Raw genomic sequence first — 24,971 nt, 5'->3', positions numbered from 1 at the left:
AACAAAAACAAAAACGCAGGAAGGCCATAAATAGGACGCACTTTGTGCTGGTAGGTGCTGGTCCTCGCACAGCTCCAGCACCTGCTGCGGGGCTCCTCCAGGCGGGGACCCAGCCGTCGCCCACCTGGAGAGAGAGTCTGGACTCTGGGGCTGATGTCCACCCAGTACACGCTTACCACTCGGCACTGCGCCAGCCCGTCTGAATGCAGGCATGGTCCCTACTGGACAGAGCTCATCGCTTGTGATCTTTTCAACGTTCATCGAATCCCAATGAAACTAAGCTGAATAACATGGAAGGGGAAAATGGGCTTTGCCGTCAGACAGACTAAAACTCGATTCTCTATTCTTGGGTTTGCTACTTATAAAATGAGTGACCTCAGTTTCTTTACATGTTAAATGAGAACAAACAGTACCTCTTGCCCAGGGAAACATGAAAATAACATAAGGGAAAACGTTTCTGCTGGGAAAGATCGAAGGCAAAAGGAGAAGAGGGTGGCAGAGGATGAGATGGTTGGATGGCATCACCAACTCAAAGGACATGAATCTGAGCAAACGTCAGGAGATAGTGAAGGACAGGGAGGCCTGGCGTGCCACAGTCCATGGGGTCGCAAAGAGCTGGACACGACTTAGTGACTGAAAGGCAACAATAATGTGCTTCTAAGGTGCTCAGTAAACGTGAGCTGTTATTAACCACTAGAATCCCAGGCTGGAATGTGTCCCCTGCTTTGAGGCTGTTAGGACTCACGTGGAGATGGACAGCTGGCAGCACCCTGGTGTTTGACCCCTCCATGGACACAGCATCTCCACACCAGCCTAGGTCTCACAGAGGAGGCTGAATTCTGTGCCTCACAGAGGAGCTGGCCCTGAGCACTGGCAGGAGGAAAGCTGCTCAGCTGAGTCAAAGATACTTGCATGTTCCTTCTGTTCCCCGACATCCTAGAGGCAGAGCCCACGCACGAGCACGCACCTGCTCCTTCTCGGCAGAGCCCTTCCAGCAGGCCCGGGAAGGGGGAGCTCTGCCGTAGGGGTGCCGGCAAAGGGAGCCACTGAAGTCTAACACAGCTCATGTTGTCGTTGTTTAGCCTCTAAGTCATGTCTGACTGCTTGCGATACCATGGGCTGTAGACTGCCAGGCTCCTCTGTCCATGGAATTTTCTAAGCAAGAACACTGGAGTAGGTTCCCATTTCCTTCTCTAGGGGATCTTCCCCACCCAGGGATCGAACCCATGTCTCCTACATTGACAGGCAGATTCTTTACCACTGAGCCATCGAGGAACCCCCAGTACAGCTCAGGGTGAAACCCTCAAAGACAGCCCCACTGGTTTCCTAGGGATAAGCATCAGAACAGCAGCCCAGGAGAGGACAAGGTGGATTTATTTTTCCCGAGGGGCTGGTACCGACCTTGATGCCACCCCAGGCCTGATGGGAGAGGAACTCCACTGGACTGGTGAGTCCTGTCTGTGCTGGAGATCGAAGCAAGAAGTCCAGCTCGGCTGCACTCACTTCCTGGTTCATGAGGAGGATCTGCAATGTGGAAGGACAGCGTTCTTGTTCACTTATTGGCTGCGCTGGGTCTTAGTTGTGGCACATGGGATCTTTAGCTGCAGCATGTGGGACCTAGTTCCCTGGGCTCAGACGCTCAGTCACGTCTGACTCTTTGCCACTCCTCATGGACTGTAGCCCACCAGGTTCCTCTGTGGATGGGCTTTTCCAGGCAAAAGGACTGGAGTGGGTTGCCACTTCCTACTCTAGGGTCTAGTCCCCTGAGCAGGGATCAAACCTGTGTCCCCTGCATTGGGAGCCCAGAGTCTTAGTCAGTGGACCATCAGGGAAGTCCCAGCGCTGCGTTTTGTTACCTGGTGGCAGTCGTGGGTCCTGGAGTCCCTTGGAGTTGCCACTGGTGTAACTAGTGCTACTTCTAACCTGAGAGTGCACTCCTCCGTTTTGGTTGTTGAAATCGGGTGGAGGGGAAGAAAGTCTATCTGTGCTGATCACCTCTGGGTGCATCTGACTTCACCCCAAATACCAGTGGGGCTAAAGCGCACACAGTGAATGACTGTATGTCTCGGTAAGCAGGGAATCGATGGATCAGTCCTAAATGCCATGAAATACATTCCTGCACTCTCACAGAGAAGACGACACGGACGCATGGCACGATTTGCGGCAAGAGTCAAAGCAACGGATGAATGTAGGCAAAGCAGCAGTGCATGTGTGAACGAGTAATGCTGATAGGGGACTTCCCTGGTGGTCCAGTGGTTAAGAAGCCACCTTCCGATGCAGGGACGTGGGTTCCATCCCATCCCTGGTCAGGGAACTAGGATCCCACACGCTTCCAGGCAACTAGACAGAAGCTCACATGCCACAGCTGGAGAGCCCATGCAGAGTAATGAAGGGTCCTGCATGCCACAGCTAAGGCGTGACGCAGCCAAAGATACATTTAAAAAATACCACTAAGGGGGACCCAACAGGGGAGTGGCTGGGAAGCAGGGTAGGGAGATGCGTTTGACTGAACTTTCTGTAAGTGGTTTTGAATTGGGTTTTGGAGAAGCTGAGCATGAGATTTAGACAGGCTTCCCAGGGAGGGGGCAGTGGAAACTGCAGAAGCTTGGGAGGGAATCAGTGCTGTGTGTGCAGGGAGGGCAAAGCATTTGACTGGGTTAGAACTAACAGCTCATGCTGAGAGGCACTCAGGAGATTGTTCTTCCCCCTTCAAATGGTGTTCTCCGCTGAGAAGATACAGATGGGAATACTCACAGAGAAAAAAATAATTTGATTAGTTCGAGGAAATGTCTTTAAGGAAAAACTGGGCTAGAAATCACAGATGAGGTGTAGCAGCCCTTGTAAAACGAGGTTGAAATATTTATGAGGGGAGTAGAGTGAAAGCCAGAAGCAGAAGCTCCTTGGGCTTTGGGGGAAATGAGCGGCAGGAGGAAAATTCATCTGGGCTGGGGCTCAAGTTCCCTCTGAGGTGGCCAAGCTGTTATCCGGCCGGGGAGGGGAACACACAGGGGGAGAGGGACAAGCCATGCTAATGCTCCTCTGTGGATGCAGACTTCAGAATGAGTCTGAGCAGAAGTGATTTTAGAATAGCTGACTTTCAGAACTGGTGGAGTCCTACAGGACAATCTGGTCTGTGCTTCTAATTTATACTCGGGAGAAATCCCAGTTCTAAAATGGTTAGAGAGTTGGGTGCACGCATGCTCGCTCAGTCATGTCTGACTCTTTGTAAACCCATGAACAGTTGTCTGTCAGGCTCCTCCTCCCATGGGATTTTCCAGGCAAGAATACTGCAGTGGATTGCCATTTCCTTCTCCAGAGGGTCTTCCCAACCAGGGGTCGAACCTGTGTCTCTTGAAGTTCTTGCACTGGCAGGTAGATTCTTTTCACCACTGAGCCACCCAGAAAGTCCGTAGAGAGTTAGGTTTAAGGAAATCAATTTCCATGGTTTTTTGATGTTGAGAATAAGCAGAATGCAATGGTTTCTTATTAACCCTGGAAGCCCTGATGCTTCCGAGCCCTTGAGAACCAGAGTTCTTCAGGACTTTTCTAAGACCAAGGCTGCAGCTATAGAAGGACATTTGCAGTTCCTGATTCTGGGGGAAGGTTTGGACATTAAACTTGTAACCTTGTGCTGTGTGCTAGGTCGCTTCACTTGTGCCCAACTCTTTGCGGACCCCTGGACTGTAACCTGTCAGGCTTCTCTGTCCATGGGATTCTTTAGTCAAGAATACTGGAGTGGGTTGTCATTTCCTCCTCCAGGGGATCTTCCTGACCCAGGGATCGAACCAGCGTCTCCTATGGTTCCTGCATTGGCAGGTGGATTCTTTTCTGCTAGTGCTACCCGCAACCTTGAAGGTACATAAATAATGAGGGATACTTTAAGTTCTTACTGCCTCTCAGGAAGTATCTGAGTATACCATCTTTGGTATGGCCATCCAGTTTCATCCTCAGGGCTAGTTTGGATTGATTGGTAGTGGCTGCTGGAGGGCCCTGTGGAGGAGGATCTTCCTCATCCAGCATCACCACGAAAAAGTATAACGGTTGATTAAGCATGTCTGCCGTGAGTGGGACAATGGAGTGGATGGCCTGCGTGCACCATGCTGGATTTTCTTGTCTGATGCCTCTGCTTAGAGCTCAATAATCTTCACAAACTATGGGAACTGACGTTAAAAAAAAGCAAAAGTTTCTTTGGTATTCAATGGTAAGACTCTGAGCTCCCAATGCAGGGGGCTCTGGTTCAATCCCTAGTCAGGGAGCTAGATCCCACATGCTGCAACTAAGACCTGGCGCAGCTAAATAAATAGATGAATATTACATTTTTTTTTAAAGAAAAAAGTTTCTTTATATCTGCTGGTTGGGCATATAAATTGACTTGTTTTCTGGAAGTGTCTTCAATCCTCTTTTACCTGGAAGGTGAGCTGGGCAAGGTAGGTCAGCTTATCACACTCGAAGAGCCCCCGGGCGGTGTACTGGCACACAGAGAAGGTGATGCTGTCTATCAGGTTGGCCACCCGGTCCTTGAGCTTCTCATCAGGAGCCGCCTTTTCCACGGCCTTCTGGAAGACAATGCTGAAGGCCTGGGGGCAGGAGATAGGACACTGGTAGCTTACATGGCTTTCTGTATGTAACTAGTGGCCTTACCTCTGGTGAGTATTATAATTCACCAATCACAGAAATGTCTTCTCAGCATAACCTGCCAAGGAGGGCCAGTGGCAACAGGAAAACTCCTGACTTAGTTGCTCGTATAAATTACTATGCTGTCACAAAGAGGGCCAAGCTATGCAGCATCCTGTTTAGGTCCAGTGACCAAAATAAATTAAATCTAATAAGTTTTGTTGGAAACTGAACACAATGAACAGTAACCAGTTTGGGTGACTCTACCTTTAGATTATGAAATTCTCGATGGTAGAATTAACATCTTGTACAACTTTGCTCTCTAAAAGAGACTTGTATACATAATAGGTACTCAGAATATTTTTAATTAATTACTTTTCCTTTTGGTAATGATCCGAGTATCAGCCGTTCCTGGTCTTTCTTTCTAGTAATTCCACATCATTTGATGAGTCCTCTTACATGTGCTTTTTTCTTATGTACACTTTCTGCAACCGTGAGAGCACAGCCTGCTTTGGTTACATCTTCCAAATTGTACATGATGGGTATAATAAGAATCCATTTTCATACTGATCATATGAATCAATTTTCCATCATTTTAAACTTAGATATCAGAGAAGGCAATGGCACCCCACTCTAGTACTTCTGTCTGGGAAAGCCCATGGGCGGAGGAGCCTGGTAGGCTACAGTCCATGGGGTTGCGAAGAGTCGCATTTGACTGAGCGACTTCACTTTCACTTTTCACTTTCATGCATTGGAGAAGGAAATGGCAACCCACTCCAGTGTTCTTGCCTGGAGAATCCCAGGGACGGGGGAGCCTGGTGGGCTGCCGTCTATGGGGTCGCACAGAGTCGGACACGACTGAAGCGACTTAGCAGCAGCAAACTTAGATATAGACTACTTATAAAAATTGATAATAGGAATGAATGTCTCATTAAAGAATGAATAAAGAAAATAATCATTAAAGAAAACAAAGGTCAAGGATGAATCTTTAAAGAAAATGAAAATTAAGATATTATTGGGTCTTTTCAATTTTTGGCCAGGCAGATTTCCAGTTTTCTTGCTTGCTTTTTTTTCTGGGACACATATTTTCATGGGCTTCATCTAATTTCCCTTTTTCAGGAAGAGTCACTGCAGTAGATTTCAACTACTCTCAAAACTAGGGAGGTGATTCCATAGTTACTAGGCTTATCACATTAACTTCTATACTGTTTTTAAAATCCCTTATATTTCTTTCACATGGGGCTATGACCTGAATATAATGTCAAGTATTGGATTTCTTTTAAAAACATACAGTATTACAGAGACTCTGAGCTGAGGGGAGGGAATAGGGGCAGGATGAAATGCCATTTCCAGCCTAGTGAGTCCCAGGCGTGGAAGCCTTCTTCCTTCTCAGTGGCTCAGCTTCATCCCCACACCTTGGCCTCCAGGGGGCAGCTGGATGAGGTGTGCGCCCTGAAGGTGAGTGTCCTCTCTGTTGGATTAAACCAGAGAAGTTGTTCAGAGCCCCCTACAGACTCTGCAGCTATGGTCTTTTGGAGAACTCCTTATGGGAGGAAGATATACTTTCAGAGATGTACTTAAAATTGATAGGTCTTTATTATTTCATGAGTAAGATAAGCTTAGTTAGCACTTACAACTGCTAACATCTTTGATTTTGGAAATATATCAGCAACCACAAAGCAGTAGCTTTGAGGATATTAGGGTAATTGTGTGTGTCCGCTCAGTTGTATCTGACTCTGCGAACACCCTGGACCGTAGCCCACCAGGCTTCTCTGTCCATGGGATTCTCCAAGCAAGAATACTAGAAGGGGTTGCCATGCCCTCCTCCAGGGGATCTTCCTGGCCCAGGGATTGAACCCACATCTCTTGTGTCTCTGGCACAAGTAGGTGGATTCTTTACCACTGCACCACCTGGGAAGCCCATTAGGGTAACAGGGACACTAATTTAAAGTTTGACTATTAGTATGGCCTGCTTTGGTTTTAACAGATACAAGTGAGGTGCACATTTGATCAGCCCTATTAGCTGTGAAGCTCTCTGGGGCAAGGCTCCCTGCCGATGTTTCCTCTTCCACACGGTCAGGAAGCAGAGTGCTGGCTGGGTCATAAGTACTCGCCGAGCAAACGAGGCTGGGACCTGCCATGGCCTCTCCCTCTGTTTCAGCCAGATAACCAGTGAGTCATGAAAGACCCAATTAGAGAGATGAGGCTCGTAAGGGCAAGTCGCTGCTCTCCTGGATCCGGTCTGAGAGACTTGCCACGGCTAATGAAACCCACGGATAAGCCCTTGTGCCGAGCCACATGGGGCATGTCACGCTGCTGTGCTATGACTATGTAGAGGGCTCCGGGGCTAAGTCACCTTGAGAGAAAACTGGTACACTGGGTGGATCCTGCCGAGGTCGCTCATGATGAAGTAGAGCAGAGAGGCCCTGGCAGCGGCCGGCCGGTAGTGCTCCCGGGCCTCGTTGATTCTCACCTCGGTCATCTTGGCCTCCTGCACCTGTTAGAAAAATCAAGAGCGGTCCATTGTTCGAACCAGCCAGGGCTCCCTAAGAATCACTGTGGCCGCTCCGTGTCAGCACCCTGTGTCTGTGGGTGGGCTGGGTGGATGCGGATGAGGGGAACAAGGGAGGGCAGAAAGCTGCTGTGATTTCCTTAACAGAGCTCGAGTGAGGAAGAGAGGACACACTCCTAGTGCTTCTAAGGTGAGCGTGTCAGCCCCTCCAGCTGGGGACACGTGGGAGATGCACACACAGATACACACACATCCACACACATCAGTGCATCTAATGTGAAAAGTAAGCCAGGCAGGAGGACTCCAGTAAAAGCAGCATAATCGAATTTTCTGTTTTCTTTGTTACACAGACAGCTGTTCTGAATTGATTAGTTAATTAATTAATACTTGGCTGCGCTGGGTCTTAGCTGCTTTCTCTAGCTGTGGCGAACGGAGGCTTCTGTCTAGCTGTGGTTCGGGGACTTCTCACTGCGGGTCTTCTCTTACTGCAGAGCACAGGCGCCAGGACCAGGATGGAACCTGTGTCCCCTGTGTTGCAAGGCAGATTCTCAGCCACTGGACCATCACAGACGTCCATTGTTTTCTGTGCTCCGTAATTTTATGAACGTGTAAATTCACAGAGAAGATCTCTTTCAATGGAAAGGTCTATTTTCAGAAAATTTCTTATCAGAGGTAAAAATAAGAAGGGACCTAAACATCACAGAGGGATTCTGTAAGAATATCCTATTAAATATATCCTCAGTACAACCTGCCTTATACTCCAGGACAGAGTGAAACTGCTGATGATTCATGCAAAGCCCACAGGAAAAAACAAACCCTACTGAAGATGAGCTCACAATAAACAGCTACAAAGTTCAAGAGGAAGTGTTACCTATAGGGATAATTAGAAGACCTCCCTCTCAAAATCCGCAGAAGCATTAGCATCCCAAGAGCTGAACACGTTTGATCTACCATTAACTAGGGCTTCTCTCGTGGCTCAGATGGTAAAGAATCGGCCTGCAGAGTGGGAGATGCGAGTTCAATACCCGGGTCTGGAAGATCCCCCAGAGAAGGACGTGGTAACCTCCTCCAGTATTCTTACCTGGAGAATCCCATGGACAGAGGAGCCTGGTGGGCTACAGTCCCTGGGGTCACAAAGAGTTGGACATGACTGAGTGACTACCTACCTACCTCATTAACTAATTCTGTTTAAAAGCAGTAGAGATAAAAGAAAGTATAAAATCAGGACATTATAAAAAAGAACAGACATTATCTGAAAAAGAACTAAATAGAACTTCCAAACATGAGAATACAGCTATTTAAATAGGAAACTCAGTACACTGGTTAAATAATGAACTTGAGTTGAAAAAGAATAAGCAAACTAACAAATAAATCTGAGGAAACTGTTTAAAAAGCAGCTCAGAGAGAAAGAAAGTTGGAAAATATGTAAAAGAAGTTCTTAGACCAGGCAGATAAAATAAAAAGATTCAAAGTGTATGTAACAGAAATAAGTAGAGAACAGACAGAATAGGGGGGAAGCAATGTTTGAGCTATAATGGTTAGGAATTTTCCAAAGTTGATTAAAGACCAGAGGTTTTACTTTGAAGAAGCAGTCAATGTCAAAGAAAGCTTACTATCCACAGACCCTTGAACAAGTAATTATTTTCTTTGATTAGAAGAAAATTGAATCCAAAAGAAGTAAGTGAGATGGAAGAATTTCTTAAATGTACAGTCAATTTAAATAACAAAGACTATAAAAAACATGACCAGTTTGGAAGTAGCAGATGAAAGCAAGGTAGAAGCAAAATGCTATAAAACAATAAAGGAAGATGGAAAAAAATAATCAAAGTTTCTAATATCCTTCTAATGTTTTGAAAGAGGCTAGATATAGTGCTTAATTTTAGACTTTGTTAAGTCAATATATATATTGTTAAGTCACATATGAAATGAAATATATTTTTCATATATTGATGAAAAATTAAGATTAATCAATAAAATAAACAGTAAATAACTTTAAAACTAGCAATGGATAAAAGAGGAGGATAAAAAAATCAAGAAAGGAGAAAAAATAAACAAAAGGATTGTTAATAGAAAGTATAAATCAAGGTAGTAGAAAGAAATCCAATTGTATCAGTAATGTTTAAAAATGTAAAACTTGGTTAAACCAGTAGTTAAAAGACAAAGATTCTCAGAAGAGAGTGGAACTGAATAGAAATCACATAGTTGCTCAGATTGGTGTTTTCACTGACTCATATTTTTCATGTCACCTGGGTCCTTCATGCTGTCCATTAACCTGTGTCCCTTTCATTCCCGCCTCCTCCAACAGCTGTTGAAAACCTTCACTCCTCTCCCCAGGCCCCCTATCTCAACACCACACCCTCACTCTCAGCAGAGGAACTTGACTCATGCTTCCACAGACTGCATAGAGACTGTTGGGCTTCCCTGATGACTCAGATGGTAAAGAATATTTGCCTGCAATGCAGGAGACCTGGGTGCGATCCCTGGGTTGGGAAGATGCCCTGCAGAAGGGAATGGCTAGCCACTCCAGTATTCTTGCCTGGGAAATCTCATGGACAGAGGAGCCTGGTGGGCTGCAGTCCTTGGTGTCACAAAGAGTTGGACACTACTGAGGGATTAACACATACACACACACACACATAGAGACCATCAGGAAGGGTTTCCTTAATTGCCACTTTCCTTTCCACGCCTTTAAAGGAAGGAAACATATGCTAAGTAATTTTGCAGGGTGATAATTTAAAAAAAAATTTTTTTTTGAGAGCTCAGTTTACTGGGACATCACTAAAATTTTCTCATTGAAATTAGACTTGTGAGATTTTTGCAGGTTGTGGGTTTTCTGGGGGTGCAGCCATGTACTTGTGTACCAGCATGATTCCTTAGCTTCAGGGCAACTCCATGGACTAAGGTATTCAGTTTGAGCCACTATTTCCTGCACAGAACACAGGCCCCTGCACAGATCTAAGTGCCGGTCAAACGTTTGCAGAGTAGAGTTGTCAACAGCATTTTATAGGGGGTGAGGACTCTGTCATGCAGGTGGTGAGGTGGTCGTTTCAGGAATCCTGCCGAGCTCAACTTTCCAGGAGAAACTCGGGAAGATGGATCAGCCATCTCCTACTCTGACATTTGTCCCTGGACGGTGGACTCAGGGACCAGGAAGACGGCCTCTGTCCGCCCCCACCCACCCCAGCCCAGGCTGCCAGGTCTTACCTTTTTCTCAACTTCCGCGGCAGTCTGCTTGGTGACCTCAAGGTTCTCCACCAGGGCCGTTTCTCCCAGGAAGTTCCCGGAGGCCGAGGAGAGGCGAGAGAGCAGGTTGTCTTCCAATGTTTTGAGGGTGATTTTGAACCCATTCTGCTGCTTTGTGAGCTCTGACTGCAGTATCACATAAGGGAGAGTCAGGTATAGGAGCCCAGAGCATCCTGTTCTCAGGTAGGTCTGAACAGACAGAGGGTTTTGGGGCCAGAGGCCCTGCCCTTAGCAAAATGGAGGTGGAACAGAGGAGTGCTCAGGACCACGAGCACGTCAGATCAGCTGAGGACCTGAACCCCAACTGCAGCAGTCACTAATCAAGTGATCTTGGGCTGAATTCCCCTTTCACAGTAGCCTTAGCTGGGTTAAACCTGGCCCTACACATAGCAGTGCTGTGCAAGGCTTAGCAGAATACTGGGACATGGTCTAGTCATTAAATGGAAGTTATCTGAGGGAATAGCTAGAGGATGGGGTCAAGTTTTACTCCTCTGTCATAACTCTGCTGTCCTCAAAAGGAATAGCTCTCCTTTGTGAAAAGTAAAAGTGTTGGTTGCTCAGTCATGTCCGACTCTTGGTGACCCAATGGACTGTAGCCCGCCAGGCTCCTCTGTTCATGGGATTCTCCAGGCAAGAATACTGGAGTGGGTTGCCATTCCTTTCTCTAAGGGATCATTCTGACCCAGGGATCAAACCTGGGTTCCCTGCATTGCAGGCAGATTCTTTACTGTCTGAGCCACCAAGGAAGCCCTAATCAGTTATACTTCAATGCAAAGAAAAAAGCTTAAAGGAAAACCACATGCTTCAATCTGGCCTTATAACCAGGATTCACTCTTGACTCTCCTGGGAGTGCTCCATGCCAAAGGCTTATGCCACCTGCTTATAGAATATTTTTCTGAACTTCCCAATTTAAATCAGCTCCCTGGCTCTCTAATATTCCCCTGCTATTACAATCCAATCATATCTAAGGAGATAGGAAAAAGGACACTACTCGCTCCACACAAAATTGTGTTCCCTCCCAATTCATATGTTGAAGCCCCTCCCCACCCCCACACCTCCACACAACTGTATTGGAGATGGGGGTAATTAGATAAGGAGGTAATTAAGGTTAAATGAAATCATGAGGATGGGGTCTCTCTGGTGGGATCATTGCCCTTATAAGCAGAGACACCAGACAGCTTGCTCTCTGTGTGGATGCAATGAAGAGGTCTGTGAATGCACAGTGAGATGGCAGACACCTACAAGCCAGGAAGAGAGATATTGCCAGAAACTGGACTCTGAACTCTGTCTTCCAGCTTCCAGACTGAGACAAAATAAGTATCTGTTGTCCCAGCCACTCAGCCTCTGGTATTTTGTGATGGCAGCTCAAGCTAAGATGTTCCCTAACACGGTTGAATCTATTTCTATTGCCCCTGCAGGAATGAATCCCATTTAGTTCTGGACATAGACACATGAACACTTGTGATGAGCGGTCCAAAATTGTCTTGGACGGGACTGCAGTTTCTCCCAGCTGCCTTCTGCTTCCTGGTCTTCAGCCTGCTCTACCTTCTGCTTCCCAAGGGATGTTCCAGGGAACTGGTGTTGTTTCAGGAACATGATGTTGTTCTAGCAACATGGTGTTGGTGCTCCTCTGAGCTCCAGAAGAACCACACGGCTCCACTTCTGAAGGAACATCCCCCACCCCCACATGCAGAGGAGGGTGCACGGCAGGGTCGGGTGGCAGAGCATCTCCCTCCTCCCTCCCTTGCTGGGTGGGTGCCTCGTGTACCTTCAGCTGCTCCAGATCGGGTCTCTCCATGCTGACCACCGCAGCCAGCAGCTGGTCCTCCAGGCCTTCCCTGGTCACAGTGAAATTGATCAGGGTGGCCTGAGCTTGCAGCTCTGGTTGGTAGTGAGGGTTGGCCAGCTTGGTGTGAAGGATGAGCCGGAACCTGGGGTTATACTCACACTCTTTGTCTCCAATTTTAATGAACCTGGAACAAAGAGGCTCGTGTGAAGGTGGGTGCCTTCCTGGGAGCTTTGGTCAGGGACAGAATCCTGCGTGGGAGTTTTGGCAAGGTCGTAGCAAACGATATTGCCATTCAGATGGACAGGCATGCCTAGATTGAGCTTTCACGCAGGGAACAGGGTGGAGGCTTACATACCTTCTCCCACGGCCATCATGTTTATTTTTTCGGGTAAGGCTGGAGGGAGAGCTATCCACTTAGTGGTGCACATACGTGGGAGCGCATTATAAAATGTTTCCAGCAGATGGCAGTAAAGCACTTGCAGGAAGGGGCACCTTCTTAAGAGTTTGCCCAAAGGTGACTACGGGCTAGCAGTAAAGCTTACATTGTCTCGTGATTGGTGGAACATTACTTCTATGGGAGAAAATGCTGAAATAAGTAATTAAGTGCCTGCTAAGGACATGCAAGGGTGCTTCCCTGGTGGCTCTGTGGTAAAGAATCTGCCTGCTAATGCAGGAGACGTGGGTCTGGAAGATCCCCTGGAGAAGGAAATGGCAACCCATTCCAGTATTCTTGCCTGGGAAATTCCAGGGACAGAGCAGCCTGACAGGTTACGGCCCACGGGGTTGCAAAGAGTAGGACGTGACTTAGTGACTAAACAAGGACAGGCAAAGGTGGCTTAAGGTCGGAGCAGTGGGTCCGACCAGTCCTTCCCGATAACTCCCACCCCCTCTCCTATGTGCCTGTAGCCCTTCCCTGCCTCTCTCTTCCTCCCCCTTCTCCTAGACCCTTGCTCAGCCCTGATCAACTACTGGCACCCAGAGCAACAGGCACTCGTTGAATCGACAAAGACGTGAGTTCTCAAAACTCAGACAGCTGGCTTAGATGAAATCCTTGTGGTTAAAATTCAGCCTGGGGCTTCCCTGGTGGCTCAGTGGTAAAGAATCAGCCTGCCAATGCAGGAGACATGGGTTTAATCACTGATCCAGGAAGATCCCACATGCCGTGGAGCAACTGAGCCTGTGCTCTTGAGCCCAGGAGCTGTGACCACTGAAGCCTGCAAGCCCTGGAGCCCGTGTTCTACAGCAAGAGAAGCCACCACAGTGAGAAGCCTGCACAAGCAGAGAGGAGCCCCCGTTCGCTTCAGCTAGAGAAAGCTCAAGCAGCAAGCAAGACCCAGCACAGCCAAAATAAAAGATAAATAAATAAATGTATATATAGAAAAGAGTCAGCCTGCTTTTCCATCACGTTCCCTCAAGTTCCTCCAGAGGAGTGTGCTGTGGTTGTCAGGAAGCAGGCCAGTGAGTTGGCTGATGGCAGCTCCTCAGGAAACTTTCTCTAGGACAGGAGGGTAGTTAGGGGTTCCTCTTTTGGAAGAATGAGGAGGTGCTTCGGGAGAGCTAGCTAGCTGGGAGAGGAGGCTCTAGGGAGAGCAGGTCTGTGCACGGTTCTACAGGGGCCATGGACCAGCCCCTTGGAAGGCCCGCAGGACAGCTGGGTCTCACCGTCCTTTCTTGATGACTTCTCTCCCCAGCAGGGGTCCTAGCACAGGATCAATGGACTCTCCCAGATTTTCAATCAGCACCGTGTCCCCGGCTTCCACAGCATACTCTACAGTCTGAAGGTAACTGAGGAGAGAGTTGGGCAGGTGAGAGTATGGCAAGCCATGGATTTGAGGCAGTTTAACAAGGCGGCTGTGGCCTCTGGAACACAGGGGTCATCTTGGAGGCACAGCTCTCTGGGATGACTTCAGGGGCACGTCTTTTTTTATTTAAAATGACATTTATGTGATCTTGCCCATCGAGAGATGAACAGATAAAGAAGTTGTGGTACATATATACAGTGGAATATTACTCAGCCATAAAAAGGAACACATTTGTGTCAGTTCTAATGAGGTGGATGAACCAAGAGCCTGTTACACAGAGTGAAGCAAGTCAGGGAGAGAAAAAGCTAATATCATATATTAATGCATATATATGGACTTGAGAAAAATGGTACTGATGTACTAATTTGCAGGGCAGGAGTAGAGATGCAGAGGTATAGGACAGACCTCTGTCTAGAGGGAGGGAGGGGGGAATTCAGAGAGCAGCTCTGAAACATTCATATCACCATGCTTAAAGAGAGAGCCAGTGGGAAGGGGCTGCATGACACAGGGAACTCAGCCAGGTGCTCTGTGATAACCCAGGGGGGTGGGATGGGATGGGGGTTGGGAGGAAGGCTCAAGAGGAATGGGACATACGTATATTCATGGCTGATTCATGTGGTTGTATGGCAGAAACCAATACAACACTGTGAAGCAATTATCTTCCAATTTAAAAAATGGTATTTATGTGATCTGATATGTTTTTAGGAAAAGTAACAAAATGCAAAAAGAACATGAATTTACTGTAATCCTTGTGTCATTTACATTCTGGTGTTGAATGTTCATGTCTGGATATATGATATTTTCAAGTTTATTATTACTATTTCTATTTATTTATATTATTCATATTTTTATTTATGTTTGCATTTGTATTTATGTTTATTTATTATTTGATCCACACAGCTCATTTAATTTACAACCTGGGTTTGGTGCATCAAATGTATTATAAATATTTTCCCATGTCATTAAATATTCTTCTATAACAATATTTATGTGACTGGCTATTAGAATGTATTGATACATCTTAATTTACTTAACAATCAATTATCAAAAGCTAGGCTGTTTTTAATTTTTCAATGTTATGCAGAGGTTTAATAAGCACATAAAAAATTGATTTTGCCTAAATAGATTTACAAGTTTGATGTGATTCAATTCACACAATAAATAACAATATAATTTTTTAAACCTTGACCAAAAATCTTAAAGTTAATCTAAAAAAAACAATAAGAACAGTTTAAGAAATAAATAAATGATGATGAAAAAATAACAGGAGGGATTTACATTAGCTGATAATAAAATATTTTCTATAACTTGAACAATACAGGTACATAAAGAAGTCTTAAAGGATATCACAGACCAAAAGTTGAGAGTGCTGGAAAAAGTGATGAATTATAGGGCTCATTTATTTATATGAGAAACTTCAAATAAGTCAACTGATTCAGGCTTCCCTGGTGACTGAGTGGTAAAGAATCCACCTGCTAATGCAGGGACTCAAATTCGATCCCTAGGTCAGGAAGATCCCCTAGAGAAGGAAATGGCAAACTGCTCCAGGATTCTTGCCTGGGAAAATCCCATGGTCAGAGGAGCCTAGAGGGCTATAGACCATGGGATCACAAAGAGTCAGACATGACTTATCAACTAAACAACAACATAACTGATTCCTTTTGCTATACACCTGAAACTAACTCAACATTGTAAACTAGCTGTATTCCAATAAAAACAAAAATAAAAAGAAAGAAAAGCAGAGACTCAGCACCCAAGCATCTCTTGCTGAGATGTTTCTTAAACTGAGAGGGCAATCAGGAGAAAACTCCTGGGGGGACCAGCAGGATAGAAACAATCTTCGGTGATTTAAAATCCACTCATCACACTTTTCCCTTCTGCGTAGTTGGCAAAGTGGGAACTTCTGTGTGCAGACACCTACCCCTTCTGGCCGATCTGGGTGACCCGGAGGTCCTCACCATACTTGTTCTTGATCCATTTGATGCCTTGTAGCTGAGGGTCCACCATGAGCGGCCAGCGCTCGCAGCTGAGGAGGATGGCGGCATTCTCCGTGGACATGCGGTCTGCAGGGAGGCCCTCATTCTGCCATGTGGCCACATCAGCATCATCCATCAGCATCTGCAGGGGGTCCAGGCTGGGGGTCACCGGGATTGGAACCTGGTGGGAAAGAAAGGGCACAGGCGCTCAGAACAGAAGCAGGGGGTGGAGCCAAAGCTCACTCAAAAGACAGAACTCCTCTAAAAAGCAAGACCAAAATCCCCCTGGGGAGAGTTTTCCTGGCTGTGTGATTGTGGAGCATGTTTTCTCAGCGTCCTGATAGTCTTTTCTCTTGAGGAATGAACGGCAGCAGAAATTCCACCCTTGTCATCCTTGGTTCTTCGGTATATTCTCTAAGTCAAATGACTACCGTAGATCAATCAGATCAAATCCAGGTGTGTCTGCTCAGTCGTGTCTGACTCTTTGCAATCCTTTGGACTAGCCCACCAGTTCCTTTGTCCAAGGGATTTTTCAGGCAAGAATACTGGAGTGAGTTGCCATTTCCTCCTCCAGGGGATCTTCCCAACCCAGGGATCCTTGTCTCCTGCCTTGCAGGTGGATTCGGTTCAGTGGTATAGAATCTGCCGGCCAGTGCAGGAGCCACAGGAGATGCAAGTTTGATCCCTGGGTCAGAAAGATTCCCCTGGAGGAGGAAATGGCAACCCACTCTAGCATTCTTACCAGGATAATCTCATGGACAGAGGAGCCTGGCAGGCTGTAGTCCACGGGGCTGCAAAGAGTCAGACATGACTGAGAAACAAGTGTCATTTGCATGTTAATCAGCAGTCTCCATCCTCCCCCCACGTTAGCAGAGTCATCTCCTGTCGCGTTTCTGTGCTTCACGGCCCAGGCTTCACACCAGCGATCACCCTCTCCTCTCACTGGCATCACCACTTGCTGCCAATGCCCAGCTCCCAAAGGACGGCAGACCCTCTCCTTTCTCCTGCTGCAGACCACCCCCCTCAACACAAGGCTGCTTGCAGGAGCTCGTCCCGCAAACCTGTCCACTGTCCCTGTTGGGAACCCTACCTTTTCTTCTGTTTACCTCTTTCAGCTCATTTAATTCTTCTCAGAATAATCATTTTTATTAGAAACTTTTTCTTTTAATTGGGGTAAAATTCACATTCCTTAGCCATTTCAGAGTGCACAAATCAACAGCATTTAGTCATTCACAATGCTGTGCAACCGTCAGCTCTGTCTCTTTCCGAAACATTTTCTTCACCCCGAAATGAAACCGCATGTCTACGAGCAGTCACTCCCCATTCCCGGCTACCCCCAGGTCTTAGCAGCCTCTAATCTGCTCTCTGTCTGTGTGGATTTGCCTATTCTGGATGTTTCACATAAATGGAATCATGCGATACGTGTGACCTTTTGTGTCGGCTGCAGAACGCTCTTGAGGTTCACACATGTGCACTGTTATTAATATTAACCTCTCCATCCTTCTCTTCTCTGTGGTTTGTCCTCCCAGTTATCTCAGGAAAGCCTCTCCAGACCATCTCCTTTCCCTTTAATTATATCTGCTAAGAGTACGAATGGCCAATTCTATACCTTCGAGCAGATCTCAAAGGGAAAACCAGACGCTGGAGGTTCTTATCCTGAAATCAGAAATGTATTTCAATAGAATCGTTTTCCTTTGTAATCGTATTCATTCCATTTTACATGCTACAAAACATTACTGTGAGAAGGAATGCATCGGTTTTATCAGACTGCCAAAAGGGTCCATGGCACAAAAATACTTGAGTCCCCCAAGCAAAGCTAGAAAACGCCTCATTAACCTGCTATTGCGCTCCTTGCCTTCATTTGTTCAGCTAACGATTGTCCTTTCAACAATTTCCTTTCCATAGATGTTCAAAGTGAATAAATAACAGCTTAACTTTTTATTTATTTCCCAGTACTGTAACTGTTTTTTAATTTTTAAAAAAATTAAAAAAAATTTTTGGCCGTGCCATGTGGCATGTGGGATTATAGTTCCCCAACAAGGGATCAAACCTGTGCCCCCTGACTTGGAAGCGCAGAGTCTTAACTACTGGACCACCAAGGAAATGCACTCTAACAGTTTTTAAACTGCTGTTCAGCAAATTATCAGGTGGGTGGGATTTTATGAGCTGATCTGAGAAGCCAGCCATCACTAGACGGTCCGGGCTTTGTGTTCCAAGAAGACACCTATAAACGCATTCTGGAACACAACCGTAACTGCATGTGGTGATCCTTCCGTGCTAACTCTCAGGCAGCCGCTTCTTATGACTCTCATCTTGTCTGCTGGACTAAGACTGTCCCGCCGACACCCTGGTACAGACTGTCTTCTGTGCCTCCTGCCAGTGGCATGTAGGACAGGCTGAAGACTCGGCAAGTATTTGTGGGTTGAGGACCATGAGTGATGTGGGAGTGCCGAGGGGCAACATACCCTGAGTCCTCTTCAGCTGGAAACTGGCATTTCCCCAGCAGGTCATGTCAGCGTGGAGGGAGAAGCTGGGAGTAACAGCCACCTACTCACACTGAGAGCTGAGGACGTTTGACCAAAGCCAATGAACTGCCTTCATAGGGGTATCTGTGGGTCACAGACACAGATGGTGGACTTTGGGGCGCAGTAACCAGGGGGCAGTGCAGCATTTCCATGGGGAAAGAGGCTTGCCCTCCACTGCTGCTATTAAGTTTGGCACAAGAGCAGGAAGGTTGGAGGGAAATACAGGATGTGTTTGGTGCCTCCTGGGTTTAACAGTTTTGAGAACTGTCAGGAGACAGCATGGAGGGGGTGGACCAGAGTTCCCACACAGACCCCAGAAGGAGGACAGGCGCTGTCCCCAGGCGACCTGGAGGGCAGTGCATGGCGGTACATAGAAGTGCGGAAGGACATGGGTGCCCAGGTCTCCCTCCTGGATCCCGGAGGTCACTAGGGGACGCTCTGGAGGTGATGGGAGGAAGAACGCAGGGAGGGACTAGAAGATTTGGATTGTTATTGTCACGTGAGCTCATGAGTGACGCGGGCCAGACAAACCTGCAGCTGGCTCAGGTAGGGCCTCCACGCCGCGTCCAGGAGGCTCTGGCGGTATCGCTTTGTAAAGAAGCCCAGGTACGAGATGGAAGCTGCAGTGAGTAAAATGTCTCCACATAATTTCCTTTCTTGTTGCTTGAAGTTCTGCACAGCTTCTGCCCATCTCACATTTTCAGAGGCCAGGCCTCCCACCTGCCATTTCAAAGAGCAGAGAGGGGGAGAAGGCACGTCATACCACGGGCCACAGAGCCACAATTCAGCCACGTTTCCCAGCAGGGGACTCGGGACATCATCTTTGTGGCCCTTGTGATCAATGCGGGTTTGCACTGGCCGCAGCAAACACTGCAGCAAATGAGCCCCTGTTCTCTGCCCTGAACCCGATGGGCCGTGGAGAGACAGGGTCTGAATGCAGGCTTCAGGGCTCTGCCCTCGACAGGCATAGAGATGAACATGCCTGGCTCGAAGGGCCGTGAAGAGGATTTAGTGTGACTGTGTGTGATCATCACTTGGGCTCATGTCTGGTACTCCAAACGTAGCAGAAAATCAAGCACCTCTCCCTTCTCTTCAAATACTGAAGATATGAAAATCAAAGAAAATCAACTGCACTATACATCACTCACAGCGGGCGAGATGGGCATGGTCATTAAGGCACAGATGCACAGAAACGAAGTCCCACGACTGCAGAGCAGGGCCTGACTCTGGCGGCCCACATCAGCGGCGCCCTCGCTGGAGGAGAGACAGTCTCCCTGTGGGAGGGCTGTGAGGCAGGCTGTTCGGTGAAGCTTGGTTTCTGTGCTATGCACATGCATGCATCTTCAGTCGCGTCCGACTCTCTGCAACCCCCTGGACTGCAGCCCACCAGGCTCCTCTGTCCATGGGATTCTCCAGCAAGAATACCAGAGTGGGTTGCCATTTCCTTCTCCAGGGGATCTTCCTGACCCAGGGATCAAATCCAGGTCTCCTGCATTGCAGGCAGATTCCTTACCGCTTGAGTCACCTGGGAAGCCCTCTGTGCTATGGTGTGATGACTGGTCGCTTTTTCTTCCTTGAAAGATGACATCCAAGGATGTCAGAGCTGACAGACTTGAGGGGCTTACCCCACCTGACCATCCTCACCCAGTCTTAGATCACAGAGATAAAGATCAGAAAGTCCCAGCATCTTGTCAGAACCCCCAGGTCAGTGGAAGTGGGGGGAGCTTCAGAGACCATTTGTCCTGAGTCCTAGAGCAGAGCCCCACCTCTCCTCCTATGAGGACCAATGCAGAAAAGTGTCCAACTGGGCAGAGAGGCCAGGGGAAATTCTGGGAACCAGGCAGCGGAGTGAACGGACGACAGGCTGGCAGGGAGGTCCTGACTGCCTCCAGCTCGTCTGTGGAGAAGCTGCCTCTACACCCCACCATTCAGTGAGGTTGGGGGTCTCAGAGCTGTGCAGCGGCAGGTTCAACACACAAGGGCTCAGATACACCTGAGGCTTCACCTCCCATCACTGCAGTGCAGCTGGTTCAGTGACAGTTATGACTCACCTGTCCCTGAACTGGGAAACCTGGCTTTGTTATACACATAAATGGTGGCTGGAATAAACGTGTATGAAAAGGGATTGATTCCACTTCCTTTCACTCGTGAGGGAGGTGCTGTAAGGGCCCTCCATAAAGAGACATCACGTCCAGTGGGCGCTGCTTTGCAGGCTCTGAGCTGATGATTCATGATGAGAAATGTAAGCCACAGGGGATGAAAATGGCTACAAATCCTGAGATTCTCTTCTTGTCAGGGGCTGGGGCCTGTGGTCCCTCTCCCCGGATCTGACTGCTTTGTCTAGTAGAACGCGAGGAAGGATGCTGTGCTGGCTTTTGGTCCCAGGCCTTAAGAGAATGGGACCTTCTACTTTCTGTCCTTGGGACACTGGCTCTTGGAGCCCTGAGTGGCCGTGTAAGTGACTACCCTGCTGGAGAGACCAAGGTCATGGGTGGCCATGCTCCGAGTCAGCTGTCTGTCTGGCTCCTTTCTGCTTCTGTCTCAGTGCCTCATCCTGTTCACACCCTGGTTATCAAACGCCACACAAGGAAGAATGCCTGGGTTTGCCTATCAAAGGCTAGTTTTGTCTCCAACGATTCCCATGGCCGTTGCAGGTACAGGTAAGCATGTCATGCCTCTTGAAAGCTGCCTGAAGGATCCCACACCCTTTCCTCCCAACCATCCCTATAGGAAATCTTTGACCAGATCAGGGTGTACATTCATACTTTCCCCAGGAGTCCGCCTCTGCAGCCCGGAGCATTTTAATATTTCTTGCCACTCTTGTCAAAGTGGGGCTCAGCTGTGTTCATCTACTATGTACCTCTGAGGCACCCAACAAGCTCAGCTTGTGTAATTAAATCCCCCCTCTTCCTCCACCCCGTCCCTGGAGGCTCACACTTACCAGGCGGTTTGCAAGGGAGATGGTGCCTGAAGTCGCTTCAGCTTCTTGCTGACATTTGAGTTTGTCGGCTGTTGCTTTTTCAAACTTGGCCGTGAGTTTGGCCAGGTTCTCATTAAGGTGCTGTTGAGGAAGGAACGCAAGGTCTGTCAGCAATTCCAGTGCTTCAGAGATAAAGGGTCCACGTGCAGGGCGTTTTTAAAGAAGCCCCATGCTCCCCGGAAGAAGCTGTGAGGGACTGGGGAAATGGGCAAGGAAGGGAAGGAAGGCAAGTTGGGGGGCTCTCAGGCAGATCCCCGTGGGAGTCCAAAGGGTCCTGATCCAAAAGAGAGAACCCAGCTTTCATGTCCCTCACACAGTCAATGGTCCAGGAGCAGGAGGGGGTGATGGACCAGGAAAAATGAAATGAAATGTTAGTTACTCAGTTGTGTCTGACTCTTTTGACCCCAGGGACTGTAGCCCGCCAGACTCCTCTGTCTATGGACTTCCCCAGGCAAGAATACTGGAGTGGGTTCTCCAAGGGATCTTCTTGACCCAGGGAATGGACCAGGAGAGAGAGACTTAAATTCTGTCTCTCTCTGTACTGGGGAAAATGGGTTCCAGTACGCTGAGAAAAAAGTGAAAGCGCTGCTTTGCTTTTAGAAGCAAAAGCTCACTGGAGCCTGGGGAGGCCTGGAAATGGACAGAAGGATCCCAGGATATGGGGTGGGGGTGCAGGGAGGAGCCAGACTGTCTGCTGCAGTTGGTTTGCAGGTTGGAGTTGGTCTGCAACCTGGGTTCTCCCCTTGCTTCAAGGTCTCAGGAGTATAAGACAACTTCACCTAACCTCCTCCATTCTCTCCAATTATCCCAAAGTAGAGGAACATTTTTTTTAAAAGACTTGGTTCTAGGTTTTTCTAAATGTATTAAGAATTTAGAATGTAAGCGCACAGTCTTTGCTGCCCCTGCCACGCCTGTTTGCATCCACAAAGCCACCGAGTGGCACGGAAGACACCTCCAGATAGGTCTCGCATCTGTGCCACAGTAGGGCTTCAGGCTGCTCTGTCCATCATCGCCAAGTCACAGGAGGAAGAAATGAAGAGCCAGGCTTATACAGCCAAGCAGCTTAACTGGGAGGTGAGGCATCCAGTTAACGGTGGGGCTGGCCACTTTCTTCTACCTCCTCTTCTTCCCAAGACTTCTCTAACATGATCATGAGTGAAAGTCGTTCAGTCGTGTCTGACTCTTTGTGACCCCATGAACTGTAGCCTGCCAGGCTCCTCGGTCCAAGGAATTCTCCAGGCAGGAATACTGGAGTGGGTTGCCATTTCCTTCTCCAGGGGATCTTCCTAACCCAGGGAATGAACTCGGGTCTCCCACATTGCAGCCAGACTCTTTACCAATTGAGCCACCAGGGGATAAATTCAAGGGAACGATTAAAACCCAAACTGGAGGGAAATCCAGACAGTGTAAGAAAATATAAAGTGAGAAAAAAATGAGAGAAAGTAGAGGACCCGTCAGAAGTTTCTATGGGCTTCCCTGGTGGCTCAGAAGGTTAAGAATCTGCCTGTAATGCAGATTTGATCTGAGTTTTATCCTTGCGTTGGGAAGATTTCCTGGAGAAGGGAATGGCTACCCATTCCAGTATTCTTGCCTGGAGAATCCATGGACAGAGGAGTCTGGTGGGCTATATAGTCCATGGGGTCACAGAGTTGGACACAACTGAAGTGACTGTCACTTTCTTTACTTTGAGAAGTTCCGATATCTAATCAATATGCATTCCAGAAAATAAGGTTAAAAAAGAAACAGAAGAAAGACTATAAAGCATCTTGTGGAACTGAAGAAAATAAGTCTCTACAGGCCAAGCACAGAGAATAAAAAAAGAATGACAGCTAAGTACATCAGTGCAACATTTCAGATGCCAAGAATAAAGAAAAAAAAAATCGAAGGACTTCCAGAAAGGCAGAAACACAGTGCACCCACAAAGGAATGGGACCCTGACTGTTCATCAGACTTCTCACCAGACCAAAAGATAAAGCACTCTGTTCTAAGAAGAAAATATTAGTATCAGAATTTAATACTCAGTGAAACTGTCAATTCAATTTAGAAACAAACAGATATGTCCAGACCAGAATATTAGATAATTTACCTCTCATGTAACATTTCTGAAAAAGTTATTTAAGAGTGAGCCAAAGCAAAACAAGAGAAGAAATCAAGAAAGAAGCCATGGGGTCCAGAAGTCTTTGGAATGAACCCAAGAGAGCAGTGAATGTGATTACTCTCCATTACTGGAGCTTTGAGTTGGAAACAAGCAAGAAAGGTCTTGGGAACAAAGGTATGCTTCAGCAGAATACTGGATTGGATGGAGATTTAATTTGTTTTTTTAAAGATTTTTTTTTTAATGTGAACAATTTTTTTAAAGTCTTTATTCAATTTGTTACCATATTTCTTAAAAAAAAAAAGTGTTTTGTTTTTTTGGCCACAAGGCATGTGGGATCTTAGCTCTCTGACCAGGAATTGAACCTGTACACTCTGAGTTGGAAAGTGAAGTCTTAACCACTGACCACCAGGGAAGTCCCTAGAGAGCTTCCCCCCCCCCTCCCCAAAGGAACTAATTGAAAGAGAGAGAGAGAAAGAGAAAGTAGAAATCCCAGGGGGAAAGGTATTTTAAAAAAGAAATGTAATTGTACTTTGATCTGTTATGAACAATATAGACAGATTCATAGAATATAAATATAATTTACTGTTCTTTCAGTTTTTTGAATTAGTCAATGGGGAGCATCTGGGACAACTGATTTCGGTTACAATGTAGGGATTTTCAGTGTTGGTGATTCAAAAACCAAATAACGATAAGTAATGATAAGGAAAGTGGGAGGTAAGGGCCGGGGAGATGAGCTAAAGGCGAGGGCACTAACTCCATCTTGAACACGAGGGCTCCAAGGAAGCGGCCTCTGTGTGATTGAACAAGGAATGGAGGTCACATCGGCAAAACAGAGTCACTGTAATGAGATAGGAGATGATCGTCGTCCAGCCTCCTGGAGCAGAAAGTCAACTGTCTAAAGAAGAACAATGACAAATGGATGCAGCACAGCATGTAGACAGGGCTCAGAAATTCAGATGCACAGAACAGGAAGACGATGTAAACTAGCCAGATGAGTCTAATGATAAAAAAAAAACGGGGGGTGGTAGGGGCTGTGACAAAATGCAGCCAAACCGCCTGCTCGAGTGGGAAGCCACTGCTTAAGGCCAGAGTCAGTCAGTGATATTCAGGAATCTTGTGATTGTTGTAAGACTGGCCAGAAATCAGATATTTTGTTTTAAATACTGGCCACCAGTTAAATCATTTCCAAGCAGTATGTGCAGGACAGATAAAACACATTTAAGCCATTGGGTTGCAAGCTCTGAGTGGTGTCAACAATCAGTTCAGCTCAGCTCAGTTCAGTTCGGTTCAGTTGCTCAGTCATGTCCAACTCTTTGTAACCCCCTGGACTGCGGCACTCCAGGCTTCCATGTCCTCCACTATCTCCTGAAGCTTACTCAAACTCATGTCCATTGAGGCGGTGATGCCATCCAACCATCTCATCCTCTGCCAT

At 47.2% G+C, this 24,971-nt stretch overlaps 1 protein-coding gene across 1 annotated transcript in view; it reads right to left on the bottom strand.

The window, feature by feature from the left end:
- DNAH9 (dynein axonemal heavy chain 9) overlaps positions 1–24,971 on the bottom strand; it is a 285,692-nt gene that overhangs the window by 43,627 nt on the left and 217,094 nt on the right. Inside the window, exons 51-59 of the mRNA XM_069603577.1 lie at positions 21,403–21,522; positions 18,993–19,181; positions 15,882–16,117; positions 13,821–13,943; positions 12,138–12,342; positions 10,331–10,495; positions 6,971–7,111; positions 4,407–4,577; positions 1,402–1,524 (exon numbers count right to left, since the gene is read on the bottom strand). Coding sequence (XP_069459678.1) covers positions 1,402–1,524; positions 4,407–4,577; positions 6,971–7,111; positions 10,331–10,495; positions 12,138–12,342; positions 13,821–13,943; positions 15,882–16,117; positions 18,993–19,181; positions 21,403–21,522 — 1,473 coding nt within the window. The remainder of the gene's footprint in view (positions 1–1,401; positions 1,525–4,406; positions 4,578–6,970; positions 7,112–10,330; positions 10,496–12,137; positions 12,343–13,820; positions 13,944–15,881; positions 16,118–18,992; positions 19,182–21,402; positions 21,523–24,971) is intronic.

The sequence above is a fragment of the Ovis canadensis genome, chromosome 11 (genome assembly GCF_042477335.2).
Source record: "Ovis canadensis isolate MfBH-ARS-UI-01 breed Bighorn chromosome 11, ARS-UI_OviCan_v2, whole genome shotgun sequence".
In the NCBI taxonomy this organism is placed as follows: Eukaryota; Metazoa; Chordata; class Mammalia; order Artiodactyla; family Bovidae; genus Ovis; species Ovis canadensis.
This window is presented reverse-complemented; position numbering and strand designations above follow the sequence as displayed.